Raw genomic sequence first — 20,145 nt, 5'->3', positions numbered from 1 at the left:
TGGACATAATTGTGATTTTAACACTAATTTATACTGTACATTAAAAGGCGTTACTAAACAAGGATACACGCTATCTTTGCTATCTAATAATTTTGTTTATTTATTCTTCTTAGGAAAAATTGCTCCCATTAATCTGAACTTTCCCTCGTCCGCCGAAAATAATCCCAACTTTCGTTTATTATCTATTGTACCGAACTTTGGGGGTATTAATTTTCGTTGCACCCAACAGGTCATCTAACCTGATGTATCAAGTTACCTAGACACGTGTCAACGTATGATTGGCTTAATTTTTTTTAAAAAAAAAAAAAAAAAACCCACAAACCACCCACGCCCAGCGACTGCCACCACACCCCCACCCCCACCACGCCGGAAAATCACCCCCACCCTCGAAAAACCCCTCCCTTGCTGTCGGAAACCGCCGCCCAGCCTTCCCCCTACCTCGAAACCCACCCTTTCCCTTCCCCCACCCCCGAAAACCATTCCCCCACCCCCGAAAACCCCTCCCTCACTCCCGGAAACCGCCGCACAACCCTCCCCCTTTCCCTTTCCCCACCCCCGAAAACCCCTCCCCCACCCCTATTTCCTCCGTCACTCCCCTCTCCCCCGCCGTTTTCCGACCCGAATCCCCTTCCCCTTCGTTTTCGCCGTTTCCCCCTCCCCGTCGTTTCTGCCCCCTTCCCCTTCGTTTCCGACCCAAATCCGGCCTCACCCCTTCCTATATCCTCCCCTACTGCCATTAACGGTGGCTGCCGTTAAGGGGTGGCTGGGTTTTTTTTTTTTTATTTTTATTTTGTTTTTTTTTAAAATTTTGTTTTTTTATAAAAAAAATAATTTTATTTGACCATTCATGTAGTGACACGTGTCCAAAAAAAATGTAACACACAAATGTTGACCGGATTAACCGGTTGCAGGTAAGTTGGGTGCAACGAAAATTAATACCCCCCAAAGTTCGGTGCAATAGATAATAAACGAAAGTTGGGATTATTTTCGGCGGACGAGGCAAAGTTCAGATTAATGGGAGCAATTTTTCCTTCTTCTTAAATATAGTTAATGTATGACACGAGTTTTTTTTTTTTTTGTTACAAATTATTTTCTTATCCTGAATCTATAATAAAAATATTTAATATTATTGTAATACATGAAAACTATAATACGGAGTAAAGAATATTTAACGTATACACTTGGGGCATTGCCCGGGCTAAGCACTAGATATAAAAAAATAATAAATAAATAAAAGTTGAATAGACCATGGTTTGTGTAAATAATGATAATTTCTATTGTTCAAACGACTCTTTATTCAAATAACTAATGTATAGCCCGGGCGATGCCCGGGTTACTACTTTTTTTAATTATACAACAATTAATTAATTTTTTCAAGGAAAAATTGGTGAAAATAATCCCAACTTTGAGGCATTTACTTTTAATAATCCCAACTTTGTATTATTATTGAATAATCCCAACTTTATGGGGTATTCGCTTTTATTGGTCCCAAGTGACCGGTAACCTGTCAAGCAGGTAATATATATATTTATTTGTTTTAAAAAAATATGGCACCACTTGATTGGCTGAAAAAAGGCTAAAAAGAAAAGAAAAAAAAGAAATTTTTTTGAAAAAGAAAAACCATCACGCCACCCCTCCCCAACCCCGCTCCGGCAGCCCCCTCCCCAACCCCCACACTCTAGCAACCTCTCTCCCTACACCCAGCCTGCCAAAAAAACCCCTCCCAACCACCGAAACAGCCCCCCTTCCCCTAAATTGACCCGATTCCCAAAACACACCCACGAAAACTATCCCAAAAAACCACCTATCCCCTTCCCTTCACCCGAAAACCACCTTTCTCCCTTCCGTAGCCCCGAACAACGTTTATTAGCGTTGGGGAAAGGGTAATGGGTGGTTTTTGGGGTGGGGGAAAGGGGAGGGCATGGTTTATTGGGAGGGTTTTTGGGGGTGGGAATCAGGGGCGGTTCAGGGGAAGAGGGGTTGTTTCGGTGGTTGGAAGGGGCGGGGAGAGGGGTTTCCGACGGGTGGGGCGAGGGGAAAGCGGCTGTCGGATTGTGGGCGATGGGGAGGGGGCTGCCGGAGTGTAGGCGGTTGGAAGGGGGCAGGCGAATTGTGGGCGGTGGGGGGTGTTTGGTTTTTAATTTTTAATATTTATTATATATTTTTTTTACCAATTATGTTGCGACACGTGTCCCATAACCTGTTATAACAGGTTGGTTTACCAGTTGGGTCCAATAAAAGCGAATACCCCCTAAAGTTGGGATTATTCAATAATAATCCAAAGTTGGGATTATTAAAAGTAAATGCCTCAAAGTTGGGATTATTTTCACCAATTTTTCCTTTTTTCAAATGACATTTATTAGTATGAATGTGTTTTTTTATACTTTTGTAGTATAACATAAATTTGTGTGCAAGATTATAACATAACTGACAATTACTTAGATCGTTAAACAATGACTTTTCTTCTTAGAGGTTGAGTGTTCGAACCTCTCCATCCACATATTTTTTAAATTCAATTGAGGCATCATATAGTGTTATTGTTGGTTGCATGGGTGACGTGGCGTTTTGAGGAATTGAGTAGTGACATGGCGCATTGAAGAATTGAGTATATGGTGTGGTGCAATGAGGAGTCTACATGGCACATAAACGTTTTTAGGAACGCTTTTTAATAGATTATGGCAGCCAACGCACGCGTTGCGCGCGGAGTGGTTAGCCATTGCGACTTAATTTTTCTTGGCCTATGTTTGCACTTTTTTTTTTTAGGACAATGTTGAGATGATTTATTGGTAAAAGAATATCTCTCTATTGTATAGGCATTTTTTATTTGTATTTGTAAGCTGAAAATTTAGTGTGATTGGTAAAGCTTATAACACAATATAATTAGGTGATTGCTAAAATTTATTGGTAAAGTTGAAAGTTGTATGCAATTAAGCCATAACTCCATTAATTTTCCATTTAATTTTTAATTAACTGGGTAAATCTTTCATATTCATCCATCTAATAGAGTTTTCTAATTAATTTGATCATGGGAAATAGATTGATGCATACAACCTCGTGTACAAAAAGTCTATTTATATGATTAAATTTTAGTTGCTGGTTAATTCATGAAAAAGCATGGTACATTATTATTGTGTCAAATAAAGGACATTAACTTTAATTGACCCAAGACGGATGGTTATGTGTTTACCTATACGAATATAAATGATCGTGTGCTAATAAATTGTTGGTCCTTTCCCTTGGACATAGACTATGTATGAATGTGTAATAGCAAGTTTGCATGCATAATAAAAGTCGAGCAAATAACCAAATTATTTTTTTGGGTGTTTAGAGAGCCACAAGGGTAGGGGTGAGAAATTGATAATCAATCCTAGGATCTCCTAAAATTGGGAGGGAAGCTCTAACCACTTGAGCTATTCCTCACTCTCAAAAAGTAGCTAGATTATAAAACCGTATGAGTGATATGACAACTTCATAGCAATCATTATGAATTAATGATAACCTCTTTGCAAGAAGTGTTCCCTCAAACACGTACAATGGGAGTGGAAATCTTAGAAGAGACTCCATTCCACAACACAATTATTAAGATAATTGTTGCCGATTGCTACTGTCATTGCCATGAATTGTCCATTTTCATCCTTCAACTAATGAAGAAAATAGAAATACCAGCAAGCCTTGTGAGATGAAAAATACCTGTGATAAAATGTCAAAGAATTATGTATATTGATAGAAGACAGTTTTCTACCAAAAAAAAAAAAAAAAAAGAAGGCAATTCATTGGCTGCCAAAACAACCTGCAACAAATTTTGAAAAAAAAAGAAGCACTACAATATGTTTAATTTAAGGTAATTGAATATAGCAGACAATAGAATATAGCAAATATTTGGGCCGTATTGATCTCCGATAGAATGGATAGACATCATATATATGATTTCCCTCTAAATAATTAATAATTTTGAAATCAAACTACGATTCTAATTGCAAGTACAATAGCTAATATTTTGTTAATGCATGAGTACAAAGCAGAAGTACACAGTCATGCAGTGGCGGACCCAGACTTGGTCCTGCTAGGTCACGTGACCTAGCAAAAAAAAAAACTTTTTTAAAAAAAAAAAATGGCACCCATTTGAAAATAAGATATAAAGATTATTTTTGATTATTATTTAATAATACAAACTTGTAGCATAGTGGTTGGAGGGATTGAGACAAAGCCCAATAAGCAAGGGCCCAACCACTTAGGTCTTAAGTTTGAGCAATGATACTTGTAATTTTTGTATTCCTTATTTTTTTTTTTTCCCTTCCTATGGTTATGTGATTTATTGATTTTCATGTGATTATTTGATTTTTTTTTTCCCTTCTTTTTTCATTTAAATCATTGTAGCAGTATTAGCTAGTAATAGATTTTTTTTTTCTTTTTTTGTTTTCCTTTTAAAATAATGATTATGAACTTATGACTATTTGATTATCATGTGATTAATTTGATTATCCTTCAATGTTGTTATATTTTGTGTTGTTAAGACATTACATTAAGTGGTTTTTCTAATTTGTGTTGTATATATTATATTTATATAATTAAATTGGGTTTTTTTTTATTTTTTGTAAAAAAAATATTAACTCATTGGGTATATAATAGACAAGTTGCAAAAAGATTGAATTAATCTATTTTTGATAATATTGGATTTAGTAATTAAATTGAAATTGTGACTTAATTTTCTTAAAAAACATATGATAAAACAAGTTTCTTTAGTCCCAATATGCATCCTCCTCCTCCACAAAATCATCCTCTATCACAAAATTCATCCACCTTCGGTATGCGGTCGATGGGTGATGATCGATAGGTAACAGTGACCCAGCACCTTAAAAATCCTGAATCCGCTACTGCAGTCATGGAAGCTTGGTCAATGACTGAACAAACCAAAACTCCACCCTTGACATAATAGAGAAGCAAAGAGAGTTATCGGAGCTACTCGTGACCCACCTCACATAGACTCCAGCCGCCCTCTTCCACCACCTCCCTTTCTTTCCCCGTTTCCTTGTCATTTCTTCTGTTTCCCTTTGTTTGTTGGATTATTTCTTCATATTATCAGCTTTTCTTGGCTCCAATTCGATTTTAATTGTTTTTTATTTGGAAATTTTGGAATTTTTTTTGGCCCCAATATGATTTTTATTGTTCTGATTGTGGAATTAGATACTTCAATGGATATGTGAACACAGTTGGAGAAGAAATAGAAAGTTAAAAATTAATGCTCAGTAAGGGAGGTGAACAGAGATGGAGAGGAGAGAGAAAGCTCAAAATTCATTTTTGATAAGAAAATGAACGGACAATTTGTTGGGAAAAATTGTAAGAAAAATTACAAAATTACAAATGGGGGTAAGAAGGTGAATAAACATTTTGAGGGTTTTTATAAATGGGGGTTAGAAGGTAAATAAACATTTTGAGGGGTATAAATGTCCGTGCACTATTCATAAGAGCAAGTTTCGGGTAAGAAAATGAACGGACAATTTGTTGGGAAAAATTGTAAGAAAAATTACAAAATTAAAAATGGGGGTAAGAAGGTGAATAAACATTTTGAGAGTTTTTATAAATGGGGGTTAGAAGGTAAATAAACATTTTGGGGGGTATAAATGTCCGTGCACTATTCATAAGAGCAAGTTTTTACTTTTTATAAGGTAGGGATTAGTATAGATTTAGAATTAACTCGAGCAATCAAGCTCGGGATAATTGAAATTTAATTTAACTTTAAGAGCTTGATAATTCATTCGTATATGAATAACTAGATGAAGCCCGTACGATGCACGGTTTGTTAGTATTTTAAAAAAAAAAATATTTTTCATATTTATGTGATTTTTGTTACTACGTATTATATTAGCTTTAAAATATTAGATAAAATTTCTAATCTCAAAAGATAATATTTTATATTTAATCAATTTAAACTTTAAAGTTTCATTCGTCAATATTTTTTAAAAATATTAGATAAAATTTCTAATCTCAAAAGATAATATTTTATATTTAATCAATTTAAACTTTAAAGTTTCATTCGTCAATATTTTTAAAAATATTAGATAAAATTTATAATCTCAAAAGATAATATTTTATATTTAATTAATTTAAACTTTAAAGTTTCATTCGTCAATTTTGCTAACGTGGCATTTGAATTATTTAATTGTAAAATAAATTAATAATCTCTTATTTAATTGGCTACAACTTAAATTCATAATCCTACATGCGCGCTAAGAAAAATAAATCCTACGTGGCTCTCTAAAAACTCGGGGAAAAACTCCCCTTTATATATATATATATATATATATATATATATATATATATATATTAGATTGGCATGGGGATTTTAATCAATCTTACATTCAATTTAGAAATTGAATCTAACAAATAAATTAGTACTTGCTAAAAATAACCTTTATCCAATTAACTAGGGGATTGAAATAACAGTGCGTTTCTGGTAGCCGCACCATGCGGCAAGGTGCCAAATCAGCAAATAACAAAATAACCCCACCAACCTGACCGTACCCTTAAGTAACCCCCGATCTAGTAACCCTTGACCCACCACCACCCCCAAAACGCCACTAGCCCCATCCCCAATACGCCATGCCACCACCACCACCACCACCATACACCAAACCCACAAACAAACATAGATCTAACCGAACCCACAACCAAATCGTTAAAAAAAAAAAATTAAATCGAACAAATACTTTTAAAATTAATAATGACTTAGAATTTCACTTCAAATATGGCTAAAAAGGCCATATTGGACCATGAAAACTCTATATCTAGAGTTTGTATGACCGAATTTGGCCTTAAAAATCTTCAATTTGTTTTCCAGCGATGGAGTACGAGGAGCTCACGGAGTACAACAACGCGTTGGTGGAGGACATGCGTTCTTCCTTTGTAATTGTAGGTGGTTTGTTTTGCAAGTATGTTGCCCTTTTTGGAGAAAGGAGGAGAGAGAAAGAGGAGATAGCTTGGTGAAGGGGGTGATATGGGTGGCTAACTGGAGAACAATAAATTAAAAGAGGAGAGAGAAAGAGGAGATAGTGAAGAGAGAGAAGAAGAATTAAAATATAATAATAAAAAAAACTATATTATGGCTGGCCGTACGGTGGGGTCAGCCACATATAAAACTTTGTGTTGAAATAAAATTGTTATCATGCGAAATGATTTAATATGTCTTATATAGTTAGAGCATCTCCAATGGTAAGCTATAACACCTCGTAGCTTACCTTGCCACATCATAATTTCAAGCAACAATGAATTTAGGCTACAAGTTGCACCAACAGTAAGCTACATTGCTTTGTAGCTTGTATAAGCCTTTTTTTTCTAACATAATTTATTTTATAATATTAAATTATTATATAATTTATTAAATATTATACTACGTATGTCTTTTTTTCACATATTAGATAGGAAAACAATACAATACTAATTTAATACAAGGTTTTAATCTAATGCATATAAATCATGTTATATAACACACCGAATGTATATTTTTTTTAATAAATACGTTAAACTATTTAACTTTTGTTTATTTAAATATGATTTATTTATTTTTTTTAAAATATGGTAGTTGAACTAAATATATATAGAAGATAGGAAGTATATATGTGTAATATTAATATTAAAATCAATGTATGATATATATGAATCTTGCTATGAAGACATCATGTTAAAATTAAAAATAAAAAAAAAATTAATAAAAAAAAAGATAAGAATTGGATAAAATGTAAAGTGTTGGGAACATGGAGTATAGATCAATCTGCTGCATATATACGTAGTATCTCTCACTCAAGTTTTTTTTTTTTTATTTATTTTAAGTCAATATTTCCAAAATTAAATTAATTTTTATAGAAAAAAATTTGAAAAAAAAATTCAAGCTACACTGCTTGTTTGAGCAGGGCCTGCTTGAAAGCAGCTTGCTTTCTTTATTCATGGTAGAGCTACAAATATGTAATTCTTAAATATTGCAAGCAAGTCCCTAAAACTAACCATTGGAGATGCTCTTATATTTTTTGAAAAAGTAATTCAAATTTGAATTTTTTGACTTTTACCAACAAAAAAAATCAAAAAATTGGTTTTTTACCACCAAAACTTTTAAAAGTTTTATTTTACTACCAAAATTTTTTTTCTAAAAATTGTTTTTACCACCTACCATCAAGAAAACCGTTAAATCTGACGGTTTAAAAAAATTCTTCGATTTTCGTGCATCAAACATGTTTTTTATAGGTTTACATGGGCATTTTGGCTCTTTGGATCCCAATTTGAGGTTAAAATTGACAAAAAAAAATGATCGAAAATACTTCCTTTCACGTCTTTTAAACGATTACGGTTACGGTAACCTAACAAAATTAAAAATAATTAAACTCCACCACTTTAACAAACCTCATACTATACCATTCGCAATAGGAACAAGCTGATTATCAAGTGCATGCATAACAAAATACTTCTTAAACTCATCCCCTCCATAAGGCATAACCAACTCTTTCATTCTAGCTTCTAGTTAACTAATTAAAGGAATTGCTTAATTACTTGAAATATCTAAAGATCACTCCATGCATTCTTAATAGCTTCATCATTTTCTTCTGCAAATGGCTATGTGGTAATTCAGAAACTTCATTGCCCTCAACTTCTTTTCGCAAACAAAACACATCACACGCATCATTAAAATGAAAATAGATCAAGATCAACATATATACCTCAAAATTAGTTGAACTTGTTGTATGATAATATGTTTTCAAGGCTACGGAAAAAAAAGTAAACAGTAAGATGAAAAATTGATCTTATATGATAGATAGAGTATAAAACATCTCCTGGATCTCAACCAAAAGCTTAAGTTAATGGTTGAGCCCCAAGAATATGTTTTATACTCTATCATATAATCAAGGAAATTTTGGGAAAAAAAAATGGTTTTTAACACCAAAATTTTGTTAACAAATTTGATTTTAAATCACTTAACTTATTCTATTTTAGGGCTGCGGGATAGAGAGGGGGAGGGTTCAGGTAGGTTGGGTAAGGGAGGAGGTGGGGATGTGCCGACAGCTGTGTTGGGTGAAGGTGGAGAAGAAGGTGGCAGTGGTGGGGCTGGGGTAGCTAGGTAACACTTGTCATTATGTACCCCGTTTAACGAATTTTTTTTTTTAAAAAAAATTTGGAGGCGTTAAAAACCATTTTTCAGTCTTTTTATGGTGTTAAAATCCGAAATTTCCTAACTATAATCAATGGAATAAATTTGGTGTGTCGTGATGCAAAATCACTAACTTAGGGCATATTCACTTCAGCTTAATTTCAATTCAGTTCAGCTCCAATCAGTTCAATAAAATATCCATTTCATCTCTATTCAAATCAGTTTAGTTCAGTTCAGATCCAATCAGTTTAGTTCAGTTCAGCTTAGTTCATTAAATGTGAACATGCCCTTAATTGAAAACGAAATTCCGGCACAAGCAGGGTGTTCAATTGTATTGGCCAGCACGTTCACTAAGGTTAACAAACCATTTTCACACAAAGAAACTCTTAGGTGGAAGATTGGAGCCAGGTAAATTGTTTTAAAAAGTAACCAAAAATTGACAAACACTATTTGCTACTTTTAGGGCCTGTTTTGATTTACTGAACTGAATTGAACTGAATTATTTATGAGAAAAGAAAATTATGATCTGAGCTGAAGTGAATTAATTGGACTGAACTGAACTAAACTGAAATGAAATTAAGCTGAATAGAACATGCCCTTAAGCGATATTATTTTTAGGTTTTGTTTAGCAAAACTAGCAGTAACCATACGAGTGGCTTTTAGCGTTCGAGTACCGGGTAGCTGTTAGAGTAGTAAGTAGCTGTCAATTAGTAGAGGGTAAAGATTAGCTGTCAATATAGCGGTTAATAATATGAGTGTTTGACAATAATAGGGGTTGAAATGTTAAAAATAAAGTAAAAATATATGCATAATATTTATAAAGTAAACAATTAAGCTACCCGATACCTTTCAAACACTAATATTGTCAATGTTTGACAAAACCTACCTAAACACTACCTATACTGCTAATCACTATATAAATCGCTACTTTACCAAACATACTTACTTTTTCGTAGTTTTATTTTGACTGACTCTAAATGCTAACCGCTATCTAAAACACTACTGTCAAAGAAGGTTTTAACGTTTGAGAAAAGCTACCTAACCTTAACTTTTATTCCTAACCACTACTCAAATCGCCACCTTACCAAACATTCTTATTTTTTTTTTTCTTTGTATTGTTTTGACTAGTAAAAATGTTAATCGCTATATCAAACGCTATCACCAAACTTAACCTAATTCTACGGGCCAAGCCTGTCCCGGGATGCGGGTTAATAATAATAATTTGAAAAGGAGCATATATATTGGTAAAGGATTCTTGGGAAGCGCCAACTACCGTTCTCCTGGTTAGTGTTGACAGTATTACTCCCCTCCATAATCAATTGCTTCATCTCCATTTCCAACTTTCAATTTCAAACTCTTTCTACTTGACTTTCTCTCACTAAAACAAACAACAAAAATCAAGCAGAAGATGATGCGTTATACTGCAATCACACTTATTCTCCTTTCATTATTACTTTTCATTCTCTCTCCTTCCGCTCACGCCACCGATATTCGATATTGTGGTAATTTTTCTTCTTTTTTGCTTTTTATTCCTGTTGATTTTTCCTATTTTTTATGATTTTTTCTTGCTTCATCTGAATTAATTCGTAAGGATGATAGTTGTATTTATTTAATTCACTCTTTTTGCTATGTTGTCGGATTTTATAGATTAATTTCCGTGATCGGAACAATTGGATAATACATAGAGTTTACATCGTAAATCTTTCGGAAATTTCTGGACTAATAGGGGTGTTTTGAAATTTTAAACATGGTGTGTAAATCCACTTGCTTTTGGACTAGATTGTGTATCATAATTGGATCAGACTTCAATTGGGTTTGGATTTTTAATTTAGATGAAAATTATAGGAGTGTAACAAATAAATTGTTCTATATCTACTCGTTTCCTATAATGCAGACTAAGTTACCTCATTTGTAATTAGAGTGTTTACCTATCTATTAGTTGATGAGGTTGTGTTGGAAGCGAATTCGGATGGTACAGAGTTATCAGGTCTTTTTAAAATTTAAAACTGAACCAAAATCGGGTCTAATAAGAAATTAGTGGTTTTCATTTTTCTATTGTCATGTTTCTAAATAATCATGGGTTCAATAGATTTCACTTATTATCAAATCTTTATGTGCATATATCGTATGACTCTAAATTACGCCTTTGATTTTCGAACTTAGATTAATGTGTTCTCTTTGAATAGGGAATTTCACTGCAGGTCATTTATTAACATATAAGTGTCCCTTTGTATGAGATGGGCTTTTCTGTTTATAGTTATCTTCATGAATGTTGCTAACTTGCTATCACAAATTGGTGCAAAAATTATTATAGGCCGTACACAACATGCAAATCACTAGGCTGTCACATAGATTTTGACCAAAACAAATAAGTGAGACTGTGAGAGAGACACTCACTCGATTGTTTCATTAAAAATAATTATTGAAGCCATCGGTATGCAATCCTTACCCATAAATGTTGTTCTTGCATAGGTTTTACTATTGCAAGAAATATGTGATACTAGTACTTTTTTGGTTGCAGTATAATCATATGAAAGAATTCTTGTTGACTACACTTACAGACTTCTGTTTATTCGTTAATAATTAAGTACATAGCTTTTAATAAATAAGAGTAAAGAACGTGAAGGTTACAACACCCTCATTTAGAGTTTAGATTATCATTGTTGTTTGAGGAGATTACACACTTAAGAGTAAATGTAATTAGGTTTGGATTAGGTATTGTGGCTGAGATTGCTTGGGAAATTAAAGAAAATGGGTGATTGTTTAAAGTTAGTACCAAAGGTCTTAGGATATAATTCGTGTAAGGTAAATCATGGAGGTGTTTTTCCAATTACATGTCAGAGAATATTTACCATATTTGAGGACACTTAGTATGTTTGACCTGTCAATTTGCTGAATCCTTATGTATTTTTTTGGTGTAATGTGTATTCAATTCTAAACTATTCTGATGTTATATGCATGCAACATGCAAGATTGTAACAATAGCCTTGTGGACCTGTCAACTCTCTTTCCCTTTCTTGTCTTTCTCCTTTCATTAAAGTATTAAACTTGAGTTAAATCTGTTGAAAATATTAAATGAAACAACATTATATAGTCTGATTAAGAGAATATGATATATGATATGTTATGGGTACTTGGGGGCCTTATGGCATCACAATTTGGATTAACTACCTTCTATTTTTTTTATTATCTGAATTGTGTTGTTTTATACCAGAGGAAACTTGAAGTCTTTACGGCAGGCTTTAAGCTCTGCTTTTACTTTCTGGAGTTTGGATAGGAGGAGATGCTTAGATAAAATTAGATATTGTGCTTGCAAGCTGGATAAGTCCTCCTCAGCTCTGTAACACTAAATGTAAAAATTGGGCTTTGAAAGAATGTCTGGAACTCTGGATAGTGCAATGAAATATGGCGTTAGAGTGTAAAAATCTTTAAAGAATAAAAACCCAAGTGTTGATAACTGTACAATATGTTGTGAGAGAGAGGACACTTGGATTCATTACAATAAGAAAATATCCGTTGTTCTGCTTTAAGATTGCTTCTTAATTGCATGTCTCACAAGTCACAACCCTATAATTCTTTGCAGATAAGAAAACTGATTATGAAGTGAAGGTACACGGGGTTGAAATATCACCTGATCCAGTTGCTAGAGGCCAGCCAGCTACCTTCAGTATCGCTGCATCTGCTGGTATTTTTAGCTATCTCCCATGTTCTGTTAAAAAATTTCCTTTCTTTGCTGCAATCTTTGTTTGTGCTCCAATACTGCTTCTCTAATCTTAACCATTTAAATCCTGATATTGGCAATTGACTTTTTGAAGAGCTTGAACTGTCATAGACATTTTCTAGTCAGGTTGCATGTTTTTGATTTCATGCCTCTTTATCTTCTGTAGACATGAGATGTTTTGGTTATATAGTTGTATGCTTTTTTCTTTTGAAATGTTTTACTCTTGAAGGCCTTTAGGAAAAAGTCTCTATACTTGGAAAGTTGTGGTGCTTCCCATCATGACCTCCATTGACAGGATCCTTGTGTATGATCGTCATAATGTTCAATTAAGAAAATAATTAAGATGTTATATTTGTTAAGTGTAATGTCAACTCTCACTAGTCTTCTGTGTGGAAAAAGAAATTTTAAGAAAGAGAATGAGAGTCAAAATAGAGATCTGCCACTGTGAATAGTGTTGAAATGATGCAAGTGAAAAAAAAAAACAAAAAACAAAAACAAAGGAAGTATCCGAATAAAGGGCAAGCTTCCACTCCCCGGCCCGGAGGGGTAGGCCTCGAGTGCGACCGCCTAGGGCCCACGCCAGAAAAGGGCCCAAAAATGTTAAAAATAAATAAATAAATAAATCAGTTTGCATAGCTGTAGAATTTTACTTTGTAGTTTTTACTCGTTAAAAAAAAAACTACTTTTTAAAAAGATAATTACTGCATTTAGTTAGGAATTAACATTAAATTACTTAGATGTCAATTAGGTGGAGATAACAATACAATATAACCTCTCCACTTCTTCTTCTAATCTTCCGGTTTCTATGAGTTTTTGCTCCAAAATATTAATCTTTTCAATTACACCATTTCATATTTATTCAATTACCGAAATATTATGCAAAGTAATTACTCCAGTAATGTGTATGGAGACTTACTATTCAAATAATATAAGCTATTTTCATTGTCTTATATTTAAAGCTATTGCGTGTAAAAAAAATTATTATGTAAGGAGCCCTTTTCTTACATTATGCCTAGGGCCCATAAATTTCCCGGAACAGGGATGCACTCCCTTGGAGCTTTCAATCTCTTATACTTACTCAGTATTTCAATACATATGCTTCATTTTGACTTCACAATTTCCAATGCGTAACTTAAATACAATTTTGAGAAACAATAATTGTTTGTATTGTGAAATACTTCATTTGTTTGTAATTAGTTGCAGCATATCTACTTTTTATAATCATTAATTGCTGATAATCAAAGATATTAACGAATGAGAATACACATTGACAAGTGTGAAAAGTAGATGTGAGATTAACACAACAGCAGTACAATAATGACACTTATTGTCACATACGAGTATATTAGTAATGAAATGTGGTCTAGTATATAAATAGTGAAAAGTCAAATTGATGCATGTATTAAAAAACAAAGGAATTATAAAAGAGAAGGTTGCTGTTGCTGGTTGCAACATATCCAAAATTAAGGACTTCTGTTCAACTAATAAGACAATTATGGTTATATTTAACTTATAAGCTTGATTAAGTGGGCAAAGTTAATCTTTGATACTGATTCTTGGAAGAATTGTTGGAAGTAGATTGGATTTATTATGTTGTAATGGTAGAGCTAGAGCCGTAGAGGTTTCCTTAAGTGAGGATATGATAATTAGCATTTTTTAGTGAGGATGGCTGAACTAGTAGTCACTAGTCATGTATCATGAAGCACTAAGTGCACTACTTACCGAAAATCATGTGTAAGGTACTCTGTAGATGCAGCTATCTTCTAAGTATCCCATTGAAAAGGCCAGGTAAATAGGTGTTTACCTTTATTAAAGTTTTCCATTAACTTACTATGATTCTCATCCAGAAGCTGAAATTTCGTTGGATCTGTTTTCACTGCACTTCTTGTGTAGATTCAATTTTGATCCAATGTAAAACCTAACTTATTAGCCACCAAATTTTGCTATATTTCTGTAGGTTAGTTGGTCTTTTTACCAGTTTCAATTGTTTTCTTTGGGTTATACTCCTTTCTTTTTCGTTCTACTCACTTCTCATTTTAAACTTTTCGTTTTTTGCTTTACTCACTTTGCTTTATTCTCTTTATTTTAATCTTTTTGGCATACCCCTTTTACGATCTTACTCTTTCAAATCTACAATAATTAATTAATTACACCTTGTCATACTCTCTCTCTCTCTCTCTTACTTTATTCACCTTTTTCCTTCACAAACCCACCTTTCTTACATTTTCTACCTTATTTTACTTTATCTTACACCTACTCACATTTTTCAATATTTTTAAAATTGTGAATCTATAGTAACTGAGTAGAACATAAAAGAACGGAGGGGGTGCATTATAATTTATAATCATGACAAACTAATGTTTAATGTGAGATTTTTTTAGTGCCATTGTATTGTACTTCTTTGTAATTAGTATGCCTTTTCCTCTGATGAGATCTATTTTTACTTCTGTGTAACATCATTTTGGTCATATTATATCCTCAGGAAATGCCATTTCCGGTGGGAAATTGGACCTTGATGTTGCATACTTTGGATGGCATGTGCACAGTGAAACCCGTGATTTATGTACTGAGACTTCTTGCCCAGTCTCAACTGGTGATTTTGTAATTTCACATTCCCAGGTTTTGCCAATATTTACTCCACCGGTGAGCTATCTTCTGTATACTCTTTAATTATTTATTTATAAACTTCTGTATAAAATAGTCAATGTTGGTTTGATTGTGTTTGACTTAATTATATGCCTGATTAAATGATTGTTAGAACTGATTTATTAACAAGCTTTGATAGAGATTCTACTAATCACTAACATTTGGCAGTGAAACATATTGTCTCTTAATATTTATGTAGAGGCTTAAGGAGGACTAGGTATTCTCTACCCTTATCCATAATGAGGCCATGTTCTCCACAATCTTCACGTCAATATTAAGTATTTTATAGCTCGGACCTTAGATATGATGACTTCCTTGGTTTTTGCAATTTGTATTGTGTTTGGAACCCAAATTTAATAAGCAAATATGGGTGAATCTGAATACGAATGAGAAATTTCCTCAATTACCATGTTTGATTGTTGCAAAGGAATTGTGCAAAAGTTAAATCAAGCAAATATGAGTAATATTCTTAGTGCTTGTTTGGTTGCACTTCTTTGACATAAGCAATTGGTATTCCTCACAATTGCTTAGATCCGTTGTTATCTGGTTATGTCATGGGAAGATAAATACTTGAACCCCGTCCCAGTCATTCAAATTTCCTTATGTCCACCAAACAAGTTTTAGCAAATTTCTTGAAAATATGTGAAGGGAGCTACTTCAAAAGAAATGTAAAATTACTGTAGGGATCGGAAAGGGGTCACTACGACACCCACTATGTCACACACAAGACAATCAACTCAAATTCAATCCAATCAAACCAATTACTCACACAACCAATATAGCAATACCAAGACAGCAATATAGCAGTAGCAAATGAACAACAATACCAACAATAATCGGAAGAAACAACAATAATCAACACACACGGATTATACGTGGAAAACCCCTTCGATGTGAAGGATAAAAACCACGGGACCGTTTAAGGAGTCCACCCTAGCTTCTCTTATTGATAATTGAGGGTAAAATAAACCCAAATCAGTCTACAAAAGGTTTAACAATCCACCAACAACAACAAACAATAAGATATCAAAATTAGAGAGCAAAAGGAGTAGAATTCACCCAAAGACAGCAGTTCTGTCCGAAGCAGATTCTGACCAAACCAGACCTCAAAACGACGATCCAACCGTCCAAAATGAAGTCCTTAATGTCAGGAGTAAGCTGTCAAAATTTGAGCACGATCCAACGGTGGAAACTCCGGCAACAGCCAGTTTACCAGAAGCTGTCCAAAAAACTCCGAAGTTGGATGCCCTTCTTCAAACCCTCACTTTCTCTCTATTTTGTGTGTATGAATGATCATCTCCTTGCTGCTCACTTGGGCACTTGCTAGCCACAAAATTACCCCAACTAAAGCTTCCAAGGGAAGTCACAAATGTCATGCAAAATATGGACCAAAAATAAGACTTAACAAGTCCATAAAAAAGAGCCCATAATACATGAGTCCAAAAGCAATATATGAATATTGCCAATTGGGCTGGAACCACAACAATTACCATAGGAATTTAATTCCCATTGCAACCAAACAAGCACTTTGATTTATTTTTTTCCCCATAGTTTTCTTTTTAGAATTGATTGAAAACTAAGAAACTCATAACTACCCCTTCCCCTCCTCCCCACCTGTGCTCTGTTTAAAATTAAACTACAAGTACAAAATATCAATTCCTACTGTTTTTTTCATAGTTTTTCACAATAACAAACCAAATAAATGAAATTTTAAATGTCTTCCTAAGTTATAGTCATGCTTTGGTAACCAAGCCAATCTGCATTTTTTTATTATTTGGGGAGGAATAGGTAAATTCGGTCTCATTTTATGGTTCATTGAAGGGGTAAAACTCGTAAAAGAGGAAAAATAATAACTAAATAAATACGAAGGGAAAAAAAAGGCAGCAAATGTGAGTATAATTTTAAAATTTGGATGTAACAGAAAAGTGAGTAGAACTTCGATAAATAGGTGGATTACACAAATATTTACTTCCTCTACAATAACTTGCCCAATAATATAAAAATATTTAATCATTAATAAGAAAAATAATAATTTCTTCAAAAAAAATGAAAATTATAAAATGTTGATATTTTGAAAATATGCAATAAGACAAATCTAACAAGATAATATTTGACGATATATTGCTTACATATAACTCACCAATGATGGTAAAATGGAGGTTTGTGAATAATGTTAATGTCAACCAATTGCCTGTAAAAGTGAATAAAGGAAATATTATTGTACATCTCTACTGATTTTCATAGGTTTACTTTTCCTCATATTTCCATATTTTAATGCCTTCCAAACACTAAACATGTGGACGACCTGGACGTTTAACTAACAGAAATATTGTTTTTTCAATCTTCATATCCAAAATTAGTTTGTATTCATAGTCTTTCTTTTTCCCTCGTTGAATGATTGACCACTTCCCTTGGTAAAATTTTGTTACTCTTTTAACTTTTGGTGTTTTTCTCTTATTACCATTTACTCCAAGACTATTTATTATCCTATCTTAAGTGAAAAACTGTAATTGTACTTGTATATAAAGAGAATGACCAATAGTTTTTTCAATTTCACAACTTAGGCTATGTTCTTGCTTAACTTGTACTTCCTCCGTTCTATTAATATTGCAACAATGGACTTTTTGCACTATTCATCACTCTTGTTTGACCATATAATATGAGTTATACGTTAAGCAAAATATAGTCAAGTGGGATCTTCTTGGATTCGTCTCATAAAATACTTTCACAATATCAACTTTTTATAATTTTTACTCTTACACAATTATAGATATTTAGCATATAAAAGGTGTTTTGAGATGCGTAATTTTCTCCTTGTTGCAATATTAACAGAACGGAGGAAGTATCTTGCTGAACTTGTTTTTTTTTTGCTGATTTTTTTTTTTGTAAAAAAAAAAAGAATTATATTAATTGATTAATACTTCCTCTGTTCTTTTTTACTTGACCTGTTTCTTTTATCACGCTTGCCAATGCAAAACTTTAACGGTTAATAACTTCAATTCTCCATAATTAAAAAATATAAAAGTTATATATTATGATAGTAGTTGTTGAGACGAATTCAATGATCCAATATAAATATGTTTTTCCTTACATATTATTCACAAAACACGGTCAAAGGAGGGGTGATGAATAGTGTAAAAGTTAAAGCGGGTCAAGTAAACAAGAACGGAGGAAGTAAGAAACTTTCTTACACGGAATTTTTATAAAAAAAAATTAAAAAAAAAAAAAAGAAGAAAAAAAAAAAAACTTATTAAAATAAATAATTTTGCTTAAAAAAAATTCAATAAGTTGAGGAGAACAAAGCCTTTTCCTCTAGATAAATGAAAGCCATGAATGTTAAGGTTTAATTCCACTTTGGCATGCATGCATAAACTGTTTGTAAGCCAAAGATTTTATATTTATAGGAAAGAAAGGCAATCTTAACTGTGAGGTTAATATACTTACATTGCTATCTGTGTAAGTTAGTTAGAATAGGTGCTTTGTTAAAGGACTTTAATCTACTCGAACAAAGGAAAATAATCAGTTTTTCGTATGAATGTTCAATTTCCACTTGTTCACTGTCTACTAGAGACTTGTTTTACCAGCCAAAAACCTTTACAAAACTGTGTGTACTCGTGAGTATGCAATAGCCAATATGGGTAAAGCTTTCCGTCCTTGGGGAGGATTAATTGTGGGACCAAATCCTTGGGTGATAGGTGCATCACCATTGAACTATTCTCTTGTACTCTGTTCTTTTCAGTTTATTAACAATAGCGGATGGTAGTTTGATAAAATTTTACATCATTACAGTTTGGTCTCTTATCATTTCTAACCCTGTAAATAATGTGATTATACACCAGGGTTCCTACACTCTGAAGATGAAGATCCTGGATGCAAACAAGCGTCAACTATCCTGTGTTGCTTTTGATTTTAGCATTGGATTTGGATCATCTATGGCTGCGAACTTTCTGATGTAAAAATCAAATTTATGTACAAACTTTCTTAACCTATCTTGCTGACAAAATTATGTAAATACTTGGTATGTTTCTTACAGAATTGATACAAGTTTGAAGTACATACAAAGCACTTTATATCCTGTTTCTGTATACAAGGTGATATATAGCTATCTACTATATCTAAAATTGGTTGCCACATTAATAGTGATTAGTAATTGTTTATTTGCTACTTATAAAAAAAAATTAGTAGTTACATGATATAATTAAGCAATGTGCATTATTTATTTGTTATTTTATCTGCTCATTTGATCAACATTCATAGAATTTGAGGAAGATGGGGTTAACCCGGAACTTCATGACATAACCCAATTGGTTCTTATTACAGCTGGGATTTCAGTTAAGTTGGGGGGTCGTGTAATCGTGTTTGTGTTTCCTTTTGTGTTGATTTTAGGTTCGTTGTTCATCAAATATATAAATCTTATGTAAAACATAAAATTATTGCACAATATGATAAATTTATTTAATTAGGTCGGGTTTGTGATGCTTCGCGTTCAAGTTTCTCTCTTTAAGTTTAGTGGTCGAGTTCATGTTGTGATGTCATGTTGTGTCATGTCATGTCGTGTTGAGTCAGTTCTAACAATTGTGAAACAATAATCCAAAATGCAAGTTAGAGTGTCCTACGAAGGAGTACGTATTAATTTACTGGTATT

General features: G+C 33.1%; 1 protein-coding gene across 1 annotated transcript; it reads left to right on the top strand.

Annotated features, from left to right (window-relative positions):
• The first annotated feature begins 10,373 nt into the window (after window positions 1-10,373).
• Window positions 10,374-19,637, top strand: LOC110735381 (putative phosphatidylglycerol/phosphatidylinositol transfer protein DDB_G0282179). Its single transcript, XM_021915563.1, has 4 exons — window positions 10,374-10,635; window positions 12,717-12,818; window positions 15,337-15,497; window positions 19,340-19,637. Exons 1-4 carry the CDS (start codon window positions 10,542-10,544, stop codon window positions 19,454-19,456), a joined length of 474 nt encoding a protein of 157 aa, XP_021771255.1. The 5' UTR covers window positions 10,374-10,541; the 3' UTR covers window positions 19,457-19,637.
• Window positions 19,638-20,145: the final 508 nt, after the last annotated feature.

This window comes from Chenopodium quinoa, unplaced genomic scaffold (genome assembly GCF_001683475.1).
Source record: "Chenopodium quinoa cultivar QQ74 unplaced genomic scaffold, ASM168347v1, whole genome shotgun sequence".
NCBI classification, from domain to species: domain Eukaryota; kingdom Viridiplantae; phylum Streptophyta; class Magnoliopsida; order Caryophyllales; family Amaranthaceae; genus Chenopodium; species Chenopodium quinoa.
This window is presented reverse-complemented; position numbering and strand designations above follow the sequence as displayed.